The sequence below is a fragment of the Sminthopsis crassicaudata genome, chromosome 1 (assembly GCF_048593235.1).
Source record: "Sminthopsis crassicaudata isolate SCR6 chromosome 1, ASM4859323v1, whole genome shotgun sequence".
Taxonomy (NCBI): Eukaryota; Metazoa; Chordata; class Mammalia; order Dasyuromorphia; family Dasyuridae; genus Sminthopsis; species Sminthopsis crassicaudata.
This window is the reverse complement of record NC_133617.1, coordinates 67,613,873-67,628,214: the sequence shown is the minus strand read 5'-3', so window position 1 is coordinate 67,628,214 and position 14,342 is coordinate 67,613,873. Positions and strand designations below refer to the sequence as shown.

At 50.3% G+C, this 14,342-nt stretch overlaps 1 protein-coding gene across 1 annotated transcript; it reads left to right on the top strand.

Moving 5' to 3' along the window:
* The first annotated feature begins 268 nt into the window (after positions 1–268).
* On the top strand, positions 269–12,872 carry NDUFA11 (NADH:ubiquinone oxidoreductase subunit A11). The gene is made up of 4 exons (XM_074308858.1): positions 269–467; positions 9,829–9,921; positions 12,192–12,314; positions 12,633–12,872. The coding sequence occupies exons 1-4, from the start codon at positions 371–373 to the stop codon at positions 12,743–12,745; spliced, it is 426 nt and encodes a 141-aa protein (XP_074164959.1). The 5' UTR covers positions 269–370; the 3' UTR covers positions 12,746–12,872.
* The last annotated feature ends 1,470 nt before the right edge of the window (positions 12,873–14,342 follow it).

Genomic DNA, 14,342 nt, shown 5'->3' with positions numbered 1-14,342 from the left:
AACACCGGCCAATCCCTGCTCATCCATCTGTACCATGCCCGGCCCACCTCGTCTATTTCAGGCAATTCCGCCCCTCTAATTTAGCCAATCCGCGCTCACCAGGCATCTTCGATCAATTCAAGGCCACCCACTCGTTTACGCCCCTCCCACTTCAGCCAATCTGCAGCCTCGTAAAATGCTCCACCCTGGGACCAACTTCGTCCTCTTCTTTAATTCAGGCTCCGCCCCCAACTAGGGTGTCAGTGTCCGCGCAGCGGCCGTCAATAAAGTTAAACGGATTCGCTTCCCGTCCCCACGCCTGACGTCGACACATGCGTATTTCTCGCCGGACTTGGAGTAGCTGCCCTTGGGGCGGGACGAGGGGGTGATCATGGCGTCTATGCTGATGAAGGAATACTGGGACATCCCCGATGGCACAAATTGTCACCACAAGGCCTATGTCACCACCAAGATGGGCGCCGCTGTTGGTGAGGCCAAGGGGGGAAAACGAGCGCCTTTGTTTAATGGTCATGGGAGAAAGGGGACCCCCCCCCCCCGGAGAGGGTCAGGGAATGAGTGGGAATGCTCTGGAGTTACTGCATCCGGGTTGAGGAGTGAGGTTCCCCTCTGTCTCGGGAAAGGGGGCGATGAACTTTCCCTTGGGAAATCAACTGGCATTAGGAGATTCCCCGGGACTAGGAAGAGGGGGGGGGGTCACTGCATCTGTTTTAATATAGAAATGACGCACCCACCCACCAATTGGGAGTGAGGGGTCGCTGCATCTGTTAACGGGCATGAGGGAATCCCCCTGGGGAGTTACGGGGAGTGAGAAACCCCTGGAGCCTCAGAATGAGCGCTTTCTTGGGGTGACATTGCATGGGAATCACCGAGAGTAAGAGGCCCCCTTCGGGTTATAGCGTCTGGACGCCGACGCACAGGTATGGGAGGGGATTTCTGGGCTAGGGTCCCTGGGAGAGCGGTGGGAGGGAGGATTCCCTGCAGGAATAGAGATGGTGAGTCATCTGACATTTACCTGGAGAGAAATGCACAAGCTACCTGCAAAATGAAAGGGATCTCGTGGGGAGGTGAATTCCATGGCTCCCCTAAAAGTAACTGAAGAAATTGAATAGGATTGGGTATTAAAAAGTATAAACTGGGGCAGCTAGGGGCGCAGTGGATAGAGCACCACCCCTGAATTCAGGAGTATCCGAATTCAAATCTGGTCTCAGACACTTAATACTTCCTAGCTGTGTGACCCTGGGCAAGTCACTTAAACCCAACTATCTCAGTAAAAAAAAAAAAAGTATAAACTCCCTGGAAAATTTTAGAACCAAAGAGGAGAAGTAAATTGGAAACTATGAGGTCCAGTGAAGGCAGCGTTTGAACTATTAGCAGTGTCACGTGGCTCAAAGGAAAAGCTAGGTGATTTCTGGCCACAAAACTAAGGCATAAGAGGATCCAAATATTTGCTAGAATCACTTTTTTTTTTTTTAAAGCAGTTACCAAGAAATTATTGATTTAATTCTTTTTAGCTTTTTATTTTCAAAATATATGCATTTTTTTAAACATTCACCCTTGCAAAACTTTGTGTTCCAGATTTTTTTTCCTCCCTCCTATTCTCTCTTAGACAATCTAGTAATTCAATCTGGATTAAACTAATGATTTAATTCTCAGAAGATGATGGAAATAACCTAGGGAGCTTTTCTTACAAATCCAGTTCTGTGACCTTAGGGTTCAGAAAAGGCCTGTGATCCATGTTAAAATCTGTGCTAGAAGAGAAAAGGAAAATCTGGCCTAGAGTGACCTGAACTAAAGACTTAGAAGCACGTACTTCAGAGAGGATAAATAAGTAGCACTCTCTGGTCTTAAAAAACCTGCAAGAAAGATAGACGGAAACACAAATTATTCCAATAAGGAAGAAAATGGCCTAAGGAGGCTGATAGAGGCGAATCATTGACCAATTCAGATTTTTTCCCCCTGAGGCAACTGAGGTTAAGTGACTTGCCCAGGGTCACACAGCTAAGAAGTGTTATGTGTTTGAGACCCCATTTGAACTCAAGTCCTCCTGACTTCAGGGCTGGTGCTCTGTCTACTGCACCACCTAGCTGCTCCTATAATTCAGATTTTTTAAAAAAGGGTTTGTGTAAGAGATAGGAAATCTAGGTGTTGAGATGAATAGAGTGCCAGGCCTGGAATCAGGAGGACTGGAGTTCAGATTTGGCCTCAGTCACTTACTAGCTGTGTGACCTTGGATTAGACCTTGTTTGCCTCAGTTTCCTCTCGTATAAAATAGGCTGAAAAAAGAAATGGCAAACCACTCCAGTATCTTTGTCAAAAAAGTCCCAAATGGCCATGTTGGACATGGCTGAAATACATGATAGAATCAAGAACAAGTACTGAAAAACAAAAGTTATAAAGCTTTTCATTGCATGGGGGAAGGACTGGGAAGAGGGAAAGAATTTGGGAAAATTGATCAGAACTCTTTAAGCCCAAGTCAGACTGGTAGTGGGTACTGAAGATGCAAAACAGTCTTTACTTGCATTTGGAAGTAAAAGGGCAATCACACTTTGCGTGAGATTAGAGTGGCTTGAATAATGATAGCAGATAAAAGAAAGCAAAACTATAAAACTTATTTTGCTTCAGGGTTTTTTTTTTTCCTGCCCTAGAGAATGATCTTTGAACTCAGAAAGCTAGAATAAAACTAGTGATAATAGAGCATTGAGACCAAGATCCTACTCTTCCTTTCAATCAGTGAGATCAGAGTGAGGCTTAAAATAAACTACATCCCTGGGCGCTGAGAGAACAGTAGGCATGTGTGACTGCTGAATTCCCAGAAGAGATTTTTGAAAGATTTTGAAAAATAGAAGAAAATAACACAGGATTGAAAAAAGGCAAGTCTTTACTCTTTTTTTTTTTTTTTAAAGGGGGATAGTCTATAAACGTTAATCTTATGAAATCCTGGCAAAATTGTAGGCCATTATTAAAGGAATGGTTTGTGAGCACTTAACAGAGAAAGAAATCAATAAGAGACAGTATGACTTTGTTTTGAACAAACTGTCTCAATTTATTTCTGTTATTAGCTCAATGGATCAGTGTAGACATGGATTACTTTGATTTCTGGAAAGTATCCAGCATCCCTTTGCTGTCTTTGTGAAAAAGATAAAAAGATGTAGACTATATAATAGAGATAAATGGATTTGGACCTCATTGAATGATTATATATACCCCAAAATAGTCATTAATGGCTCAAGGTCTTTTATACTATAGTATCCCGAGGATCAAGCTTGCCCTAGTGCTGTTCTTTATGTATATATATCGTGTGTGTGTGTAGCTCATAAATATATTGGATGACAATATATCAGAAAGTAAAATATCTCCAAAAAATACAGCTAGATCAGTGAATCTCACAAAATGAAATTTAAGTGTAAACTTGATTTTCTGACCCCGGTATAAGATTTAAACAATTTCAAAGTGGGCTTGGATTGTAGCTAAACAACAGTTGTATGAAAAAGGTCTAGGATGGCTTGTTTAACTTTTGTGTATGTCCTGGCCCCTGTCAGGAGTCTGATAAAGCCTCTGGGCCTCAAGATATTTTTAAATGCAGAATATAAAGTATACAGAGATAACAAGAAAATTGAAAGTTAGTGAAAGTCAAGATGTAATTTTCCTGCCACAAAAGTTGACAAACCTTTGAAATCCAGTGATGAGGGACCCCCTTGGAAGACCAGGGTGAGATCTGATAGAGGGGTTCTAATAACTAGGAACTCAATGTGAGTGAACAGGGTTCCCAGCTGCCACAAAAGCTTGAAGGGACTGGAGCTGCAGTGAGAGGAGCTGGTGCTAGGGGGCACTGTAACGCACCGATGTGGCCTGCAGTCCCCTCCTTCCCAGGGTTGTGCTTCCCAGATGAGGAGTAACCGGGGAGCATGTTGCAAACCCTAAAGTGCCACCCTTGTGGTGGCAGGGAGTCCTCTGGGCTGCTCCATGCCTTTGAGGCCGTGGCTCTCTCCCATCCCGCCTGCTTCATCTCTTCTTCGTCTCCTTTGCTGTGTTCTCTTCCAGATCAAGCCTTCTAACTGGGATTAGCTGCTTCTGGTGCCGTTTATTGATTGGGTTTCTTTTTGAGGCCCGTGTTTTCAGTCCAATCCTTAGGGTTCTGCCCTGGCTGCTCCCTCTATGCTGCCTCCCCGAGTGGTCTCCTTGTTTCCCAGAGGCCGCTGTACCTTAAGCCCAGTGTGTCCAGACCAGATTTCGTTATCTTTGCCCTACCCCTGCCCTGGCACGGAGGGGACAGCACCATCCTCCCAGTCGTCCTCTCTGCCCCTGGGCCCTCAGTCAGGGCTCTCTCCTGTGCCACAGGCCCCACTCTGGGACACGCCCTCATCGCCTCCCACTCCAGACACTGGACACAGGCTGCCATCCTTCTCCACCCCTGCAGGGTTACGTGCCTAGGCTCCCTATAGCATTCAAAGCCCTTCCTAACCTGGCCACTGGCCACCTTTGTGGTCCTTTTACACGGCATTTCCCAGCGTGCTCTCTGACCCAGCGAATGATCCCCATCTCAGCTCTGGGCGTCCTCTCTGACTGTTCTCTTTGCCTGGAATGCTTTTCCTCTGCTGGGCCTACTGATCTTCTGGCTTCTTAAGTCCCAACTAAAATCCAACTTTTTACCTCATACTTTGTGTATTAATCATGTCCCGTTTGTCCTGTAGGTAGCTTATTTTGTGTACTTTTGTTTGCATGTTGTCTCCATCAGACTTTGAGCTCGTTGAGGACAAGATCTGTATCTTGCCTCTTTTTTTATTCCACCACTTTGCATAGGGCCTGGTATAGAAAAGGTGCTTAGTACATGTTTACTCCTGAATTGACACAGAGTGGTGCTCTTAGACATATTTGTACACTGTCACAAATATACATACCCTTTCCCTCCACAGATGCACACATTCTACCATCCTCGTATTTTAAATTATGGTCGCGCAGGAAATAGAACTTGGCTTCAGAAGACAGACCTCGGAGCGATAGGGGTAGGAGAAGGAACTGCCTAAAAACTATTAAAACTGTCCTTCAGTGGCATAGTTTGAATTCTCTCCTAATTGGAGCTCTCTGAGAGGAGGCTGAATTGATCCCTTCTTAGGGAGGTTATAGAGAGGCCTTTTGCTCCCCTAAGGGTTCTCCTGGCTGCTCTCCAAGGGCCTGTCCAGCACTGAGAGGCAGGGATTACTGGAACACCACCTCCTCACTGAGCAGTCTCTGAGTTTCCTGGAATCCTCTTAGAAGATTTCTTTATCCATCAGGAAGGCGCTGATGACATCCTGGAGGCCTTGTGGTTTAATAGAAAGCAAGCTGGTCTAGGCGTGAAGCCCTGGCTCTGCTCTGTTATTTGTGGGACTTGGGACAGCTCACTTTACTTATCCAAGGCTTAGTTTGCTCCTTGGAACATGAGGTTAGACTAAGGCTCCTTCCAGCTTGAAATCTCTGCTCTCTGAGTAGGGGGGAAGCTGACAGAAAAGGCTCGCTTACCATGGGCCATTTTTGCCGCTGACTCGTTCTTGCCCTTCTCTGGAGACTTCTATGCCTCTGGGAAAACTTCCATACTTTAGTCCTTGCCTATGTTAGTGAGATCCTAAGTGTGGAGGAGACATCACTTAGGAAGAGCAGCAGACAGTCTCCCCGAAGGAAATACCATCTCTCTCCCTGCTGATCCCCTGCCTGGGTCTAGCAATAGAAAACTGGTTCTATCCAGTCCATCCCCCTCTGATGATTGCAACCCCAATGTAGGGTTAGCCTTGGATCCCAGGTGTCTCATTTTATGTCTTGAGTCTTCCCTTGTGTCATTTCAAATGTTCCATAGTCAAGCCTATTGCTTTATGCATTGGAATTCTGTGTGACTCCTGTTTAAAAACAAAACAAAACTCCCTTTAAGTCTTTTTTTTTTTAAATTAATTTTATAATTATAATTTTTTTTGACAGTACATATGCATGGGTAATTTTTTTTTATATCATTATCCCTTGCATTAATTTTTCCAAATTTTCCCCTCCCTCCCTCTACTCTCTTCCCTACATGACAGGCAATCCCATACATGTTACATGTGTTACAGTATAACCTAGGTACAATATATGTTTGTAAATCCAATTTTCTTGTTGCACATTAAGTATTAGATTCTGAAGGTGTAAGTAACCCGGGTAGAAAGACAGTAGTGCTAACAAGTTACACTCAGTTCCCAGTGTTCCTTCTCTGGGTGTAGTTGTTTTCCCTTTAAGTCTTGAAAGTTCCAGATGGACTATGGGGATTGGTCCTTGCTAGGGCAGAATTAGGAAAGGTGGGTAGGAGTTGCAGGGAGGTAAATAGAGGCTCAGTGTAAAGGAAGACTTCCCATTAATGGTTGCCTAAAAGTAAAGTGGGCTGCCCTGCACAGCGGTGACTTCCCCTTGACTAGAAGAGGCCAGAGTCCCCTCTGTGGGCAGTGTTTCAGGTGATTACTGTTGAGTTAGGAATTGGGTCACTTGCCTTCTGAGTCCTTCTCAAGGCGGATGGTGTCACCATTGTATCTGGGGTCACTATGGAGAAGTCCTCGCATCTGGCTTCTTCCCTGATGGAGGCACAGCACCTCCCCCAGGGCTTGGCTCTGGATTTCCTCGCCTCCACAGGGGGCTTTCTACCTTAGAGATACCCTACCCCTTCCCTGGTTGGTGAGTCCTGAAGCTGGACCACCATGCTCCTTTCCCTCCAGGCTCGACTCGCTGTCTGGCTTTCTCCACCTCTTCCCCAGCACTCCTTCCCTCCCCTTTCCATGTAATGCTTCTCTGTCAGGATGTAGGGTTCTTGAGGGTAGAGAATGTTTGCGTTTGTGTTTGTCTCCAGTGCCTGGCAGGGGCTGAGTGCTTTAGGAAATGCCTTAGATGGCTGGATGAGTCTTTTTAGCCCCATGTAGCTGCTGGCCCTCCCAGACATAGGGAGTAATGTGAGCAAAAGCAGAGCTGGCGGCACCCTGGACTCTCGGCCCCCCCCCCCCCCCCGAGTGTGATATGTGTTTGGAAAGTAATAAAACGTGCCTGGATTTGGAGCATCTTAAGGGGCAGACGCAGCAGAGCGAGTCCCTTCCTCCGTGTCCTTCCCTTTGTTCTCACCTGAGCTTTCCAGCGCAGACACAGCGTTTACTCGGTGGGCCAGGCCGCAGGCGGCCACGAAAGGGCCGGTGTTGTTGCCAGTCACTTCAGCGCCATCCGACTCGCTGTGACCTCCTGGGGGTTTTCTTGGCAGGGCACAATGGCAGTCTGCCCTTCCCTCTCCGCCTCATTTGTCAGATGAGGAAACTGAGGCAGGGTGAAGTGATTTGTCCAGACAGGAAGCACCTGCAGCCACGCTTGGACTCAGCGATGAGTCTTTTTGTCTGTTGGCTCACTGCTGCCCGCCAGTTTATGTGCGGGGGCTCTTTAAATGTTGCACTCCCTGAAGTTTTAGATTCTGGGCGGGAATGGTCTGAGTCGGGAACACGAACTCCAATGGCACCTGAGGGTGACTTGTGCGATGGGCTCTGCTTTAACTGTGAACAGGGGTGGGAACCTTTTCACCTCCTTGTAAGTGGCATGAGCTACACGACCCTGGACAAGGCTCGCTTCTCCGAGCCCCAGGTCTTCCTCTGAAGTACAGAAACTGGACTGGATGATTCCAGGATCCTTTCCCCTTGGGCATTGTACAAGCAGTGGCATCCGAGGTTACTGTTGCAGACTGGTAGCTTGGCCCGGCTGGGAGAGAAGCCTTGGTTTCCCTGGGTGGGGGGGGGGGGGGCTCCCTTCAGCAGCCTGCCCTGGACCTCACCTCGCAGACAGAGCCCCCATGCATGGAGTGTACAGACAGGCTGGCTCTCAGCGAGGCCGTGTGTTTAGTGTTCCCTGGGGATCTGTCTAAACACTCGGATAACCCGTCAGAGCCAGGAATGAATCCACTCCACTCAGCGCCAGCCAGACCCAAACTCCGGTCCTGGGGCCAGTGCAGGCTCCGCCCCGCAAGGGGATCAAGAGTTGGAAAATGTGACCCAAGTGGAAACGTTGGCGGCTAAGGCAGGGAGGCCCCCTCGAAGGGGCAGCGGTGGCCAGGTGTGAAGTGAGTGCAGCTGGAAGGATGGTGACAATGGGCCGGGTGTGTATGAGGGAGGAGAGGAATTGGCAGCGCTTCCTGGGGGAGCAGTTGTCAGGCCGAGCCAGGGACGGCCCTAGCAGAATGGTGCCATTGATGCCGACAGGAGGTTAAGGAGAGGTAATGGCTCGGGAGGCCTCCATTTTTGACATGAATCTTTCAATATTTGGGGCAGAGACGTTCTGTACATACCACATGTCAAAAACCCCGGGAGATGAAAAACTAGGGCCGAGAAGTCAGTGCTGGACTACAGGAAGCTGGAGTTCTAGGGGCTGTGATGCAGGACAAAGCGTTTCACCCTCTGGGTCCCACCTGCAGAGTGAAGGGTTGGGCCAGCGATTGCTAAAGACCCCCCCAAAACTCTAATTCCCTGAGAACGGCTCCGTGAGTCTGTGAGCTGTCAGCTTTGAGGGCAGTGTGGGGAAGAGTATAGTGATTACTATTTATATGGTGCTTTAAGGATTCCAAAGCACCGTACAGTTTATTCCTAAAGAAATCACATAAGAACTCACCATTTTTCTAGGTGAAAAAAGTGAATGGCTTCCACGCATCCCAAAGCTAGGAAGTGTCAGAGGCGGCATCCACGTCCCCTCTCCCGCAGCCTCTCTAGAGTCCTGGGGGTGACTTGGCAGTTAGTCAGTTAGTAGGAAAGGCAGCAGTACAACCTTTGTCATCCCTGCCTCAGTGCACTTTGCTGTAAAATGAGGGATTGCTGTGGGGCTCTCTTAAACATCACTTGCCTTCCTTTCTCTGGAGAGTTTCCTGCCCCTTGGAGGGGTGGAGACTGAAGAGGTGGCCTCCAGGGAGAGCAGGTAGGGGCAGCGACCTTGGTTCTTGTCTAGGTCTCATTTCCTTTACTCTAAAATGGCAATTGGGTGTTTAGGAGGCATTTATCACATGTGAGTCACAATAGATGCAGGCTTTACTCAGAATTCACAGTCTCACAGAGGAGAGGGGGGCAGAGACGTAATAATAGAGGGCCCCTGAGTAGCCCAGGTATGTCCAGAGGTCAGCAAGAGGGGCTCACTGTAGAAAGGGGGGCCTTGGTGAGCCCCCCAGGTTTAGATGAGGGGACAGCTGCAGGACAGTACTCTTGTGAGATTAAGTTAGTTCTTGTGGCCAGCTGGGATGGAGTGAGCTCCTCTTGGGTGACTGCATCCCAGTTGCACCACACCCCGGAATGGCAGAAAATCATTGAGAACCCGGCAGCCTGGTCAGTCACACAGGAATAGTCACTTGGCTGATAATTAGGCGTCGCCAGCCTTGTCACACATTTGGGTCAGGCGGCCTCTGCAGGGGGCAGGAAGAAGACTTGGACGCCGTGGTGATCTCCAGCTTCGGACACCCAAAGTCTTCAGGCGTGTTTGTGTTTGCACGTCTTGGGATGGACAGTTTCTGGGGGTTGCAGCGGCCCCATGGTCATTTGAGAGCTGCATGATGGGCGCTAGTGGGTTATCGCCGTACATACAGTGTTGCATGAGGAGAATCATGAGTGTTGGGGTGATTGGGAAGTAAGAGCAGGGCCAATAGGGTGCGGCATGGCCATGACTTTGCTCCCCAGAAGGTAACCGTGCCGACGGCCAGGCTCCCACAGTGGGGCTCCTCTCCCCGGGACTGCCGTGGCGCTGGCTGGAGCTGTGGGGGAGGGCTCAGGAGGTCAGAGGCCCGTTGTCTGCTCGTGGACATTGATGAGTCCCGTTTTCTTTCTGCAGGCTTGGCGGCATCTGCCTACCACCTTGTGTTTGTGCCCCCTGACTCGACTTCTGAGGCGCTGCTGAGGGCTGGGAAGTTCACATTCAATATGGGTAAGAAGCCGCGCGTATTCCCCAATGTAGGGTCCCAGCCTCTGGCTCCAGCTCTGGCCCTCCCTCTTCCTGCCTCCTGTATTTACCCTGCTTAATCTTGCCTCTGCTCCAGGGCCAGCGATTGCTCCCTGCCGGATGACACAGCCTTTGGGCTGCCTTGAGGACGGGGCATTTTTACTCTTTCCATCTCCCCCCTCGCACCCAGGGCAGGGCCCAAGCAGAGGGGGTTAAGTGCACAAGGGAGTGTCTCCCCAAGGGTAGAAATGCAGCAGTGCAGCCTGTATCGACAGGATACGGCCTGCAGCCACAGGGAGAGTGAGGGAACACAACAGATGAATGTCTGTGGGGGGGGGGGGGTAGATCCATGTGCCTCCCCCATGTGGGATGTGGAGCGTGACATGGGTCAGAATTGTCCCTCCATAGTTCTTTGTCATTCCCACATGACCTGAGATCGGCCTCCTTGCCTCCCGCTCTGATGGTCTCAGGGACCTTCCTAAGCACTGCTCTGACCGTAGCACTTTTTTATTAAAAGCCTTTACTGCTTTCTCCTTGCCTATCTGCACTCAGATCCACAGAGGGGAGTAAGGTGGGACTACAGCCCAGATCTCCTGGCTCCCAGACCGGGCCTTTGGGAGGTCCTGTCCCTTATCTGGGTATTCTGAAGTTCAGTGGTCCTAAAGTGCTGGGGAGTCGTGGCAGCAGGTTAGACCCCGAGGACCACCCACCGATCGGTCAGCCAAGCTTGCTGAGCCTGCCTGGGGCCCATGCCCCAAATGGCATCTCATCTCTACCTTAGAGCCTTAAGAGAAGCTCCCGGTCCCCACCAGGCAGAAGACTGCAGGCCTCCTGGGATGAGGGAGGGTGTCGGAGCTGTTTCTGCCACCGAGGAACACGACTTAGTGACAGCTTCTCCTGAAGGGCCACTTGGAGCAGGTGCCATGGCCCTGGCAGTTCCTGGGAGGAAAGGAAGGCTGGTCCCTGGGCGAAGGAATGAAAAGGTCTAGCAGATGAGGGGTGCCCCAGCTCGGGCCCCAGAATACAGCTTGTTCTGCTGGGGGCCCCAATGAGGTCACTGGAGCCACCCTGGCCGGGCATCTCGACATTCCTGGGGACATCAGTCTTTGGTCTACAGGTTTTCTAATAAGAAGGACTGGAACAGCTGGAGACCCCTTGGGGCTTCTTCCAGGGGCATCAGGAGGTGGTGTCGCAGGCCGGGCTTTGCCCTTCATCTCGACATAGCTCTCCAGCAGAGAGGAGATGTACTGGATGCCCTCAAAGACCCCTCCAACTGCAGACCCTATGATCCCAGCCAGAAAACCCAATCTGTGTCCTCGAGAGCCTGGCACATGAGTAGCCTTGACCAAGGGGCATTGCAGCATGTGAGCAGCAGGAGTTGGCCTGTCCTTGCCTCCCTCACTCTGGCCTCCTGCTGCAGAAGCACAGTCATAGGTCGGGAGGTATTGGAGGGGCCGCCTGACCAGGCCTCAGAAGGTCACCTGGTGTGCCCAAAGACTCCTGGGCCCGTGTGGCAGAGCAGGGCCCCAGCATAGGCCTTCCTGACTCATCTTGGCTCAGTTTCACTTCATGTGCTTCCTCTGTAAAAAGTGTAAAGTGGAGAAGAATAGCTAGATGTGAGGGGGTGGGGGGAGAGGTGGAGGCCTATTGGGCAGAAGCCTGCATGAAGGGGGCGGCCCTCGCCCCACACTGCCCTGCTCCCACCGCCTCTTGAGTATAGGTTTCAGGCCAGCTGCCATGCCAGAGGAACAGCCAGGAGTCCCCAGAGTGGGTGTGGAGGAGGCTGGCAGCTATGACAAACATTCTAGAATCAACTGAGCCACCTTCAGTTGGAAAAGAGAAGACTTAGAGGGGATGTGGTGGTGGGCTTCCAGAATTTGGGGAGGGGTCAGGCGGGACCCAGAAAGAAGCACTAGGACCGGCGGATGCTGAGAAGGCGGAGGCTCAACAGTGAGAAGACATAATTGTTCAAGCTTTTGAGAAGGGAAATGGGCCATCTTGGGCATCCTGGGATGGTCCCGGCTAGGTGAAGGCAGCTTCACCACTTGGTGAGAAATGTTAGAGCGAGCCCTCAGTTTGGCCTTCACCTGGGTCCCAGCCGGTTCTGGGGTTCTGGCCAGTTTGGTCCCTTCTCACTCCAGATTTCTGATTCTGAGGCTTTCTTGGTCTCAGAAAGCTTTGTCTCTTGAGCTGGGGAGGTTTTAGTCGTCTCGTGTGTTCATGCTTTCTCTCCTGTTCTCCCCCTCTCATTACAGCTGCAGTGGGTGCCATATTTGGGATTGCTTCCTGTATCAGTGCTCAAGTGAGGGAAAAGCCCGACGACCCACTGAACTACTTCTTTGGAGGCTGTGCGGCCGGCCTGACCCTCGGAGCCCGGAGTAAGTCCCAGGCAGAGGCTTGGTAGCTCCATCGGGGGGGAGGGTTCACGGTCATTCAGCCCCCTCATTTTCCACCCAAGGAAATTGAGGCTGAGAGAGCTGGAGTAGCTCTCACAGGAAATCAGTGGGAAGCGGAATTCAGATCCCAAGCTTCTGACCCCCATCTTTGCATTCTGCTTCTGTGTCCCCTCATAAACAAGGGATCTCTTGGGCCCCTTGGTCTGATAACTGGGAGGGTCTGGGGCCGGCCACCTGCAGGGCTGGGCATGGGGGCTGCAGGCCGGCTCTGCCCACCACCCGACTCTCCCTCTCTTTCAGTGCACAACTACACCACCGGCGCAGCGGCGTGTATGTACATGGGCGCTGCCGCTGCCCTTCTGAAGGCGGGCAAAATGGAAGGCTGGAGGCTGGCCAGTGGGCCCCGAGTCTGAGCCAGTGAGGCCTTTATCACACAGTTTGTATAAAGGAAGGATCAATATATATATATAGGAACCCCACTCAGCGTTTCCCCAAACAGTATCCTCACTTTCCTGTTAAATAAAGCCTGAAATAAGCTGATGCCTTGTGGAAGTGTCTTCTTCAGTCCCAGGGACCCTGTCCTGCCCCAGGGCTGAGGTAGTGCTTGGGCCAGAGCTTTGAAAAGGACGTCCGGACTCCCTCTCTTACTTCTTCTCCCCAGCCGCCTTCCAGACATCTCGAACTGGATGTTCGCTAAACACCTTAAACTTGACACACCCCAAAGTGAGCGAACCCCGTCCTCTTCCCCTCCAGGCCTGCTGCTCCGACACTGCCACCACTTGGAGCGGGCCCTCCTTGCTAAAAGCCTGGATTAGTGCAGAAGCAACGGGGTTCCCTGTGGCCTCCAAGATCAAATACAAAAGGCTCTGTTCCACCTTCAGAACCCTCCATAGCCAGGCCCCACCTGTGCCTTTCTTTCTGCCACTATTCCACAAACGGGGAAGCCCAAGCTCTCCCACCCCCTCTGACTACTGGCCTCCCTGGTTTCCCTTGCACCCGCCTAAAAGCCTGTCTCCTACAAGAAGTCCTCCTCAGTCCCTCTTAATTTTAATGCCTTTCCTCTGTTCATTATTTTTTATTTGTTCTCTATATAGCTTGTCCACATTTGTTGTTTTCCCCATTATACTGAGCCATTTGATTTCAGGGGGACTATCTTTTGCCTTTTTAAATTTTCCTAGTAGTTAGCACAGGACTTAGCATGTAGTAGGCACTTAATAAATGCTAGTTGATTGACTGAAAAATTCCATTTAATAGGGATTTATATTGTTCTTGGCTCCCACTGGCTTACAAGTGACATTAGGTAAAGGTCATCAGGTCAGGTATCATGATGGAGTGAATCAGACCGTACGGGATTTATGGTTAAGATCCGAGTTCCAGTGGGACTCAACAGCCACATGACTAGGTAAATTGTTCGGTGAGCCTCAGTTTATGTATGAAATGGGTTTGGACTCAATTTCTAAAGCTCCTAAAATCATGAGTATGAATGGAATCATCGAATCTGGGATAAGGGGACTGGGTCTGCCCCTTTGTGACTTCATGCAAAACCGCTCCCTTTTCTGGGGCTATTTCCTGCATGGACCTTGGTGGCAATCTGGTAGAGTCTAAGTACTCCTTCTCCAGTCAACTTGCAGTTAAAGGCTGAACAATGGACCAAGCGCTGGAGATGCAAATAGAAGCAGGACAGAATCCTTTAAGGAGCTTGCAGTCTCCAGGAAGGCAGCATCAAGAGCTGAAAATCAAGGAGGATGGTTGGGGGGGGGGAGGGGAGAATGGCAGGGACAGGGAATCGTGGCAGAGTCCTGGGAATGAAGGATGGCTGCTCTGGGCCTTTCCTTAAAATGAGCTCTTGGGAGGAACTTGCTAATGGAAGATGGAAACTTTGGGTGGAGGGAGAAAGCAGCCTCCAGTAGTGTTCTTTCTCCAGAATCCATCAGTCCTGTACATAACACTGGGAGAAGGTGACTCATTTTCTTACTCATTTAATTTCCAGTCAGTTGAGAAAGAGACGGA

Coding starts and splice junctions, on each gene's coding strand:
- NDUFA11 (XM_074308858.1), top strand. CDS start 371: ATGGCGTCTATGCTGATGAAGGAATACTGGGACATCCCCGATGGCACA. Junction 468..9,828: donor CAAGATGGGCGCCGCTGTTG/GTGAGGCCAAGG, acceptor TTCTTTCTGCAG/GCTTGGCGGCATCTGCCTAC. Junction 9,922..12,191: donor GAAGTTCACATTCAATATGG/GTAAGAAGCCGC, acceptor CTCTCATTACAG/CTGCAGTGGGTGCCATATTT.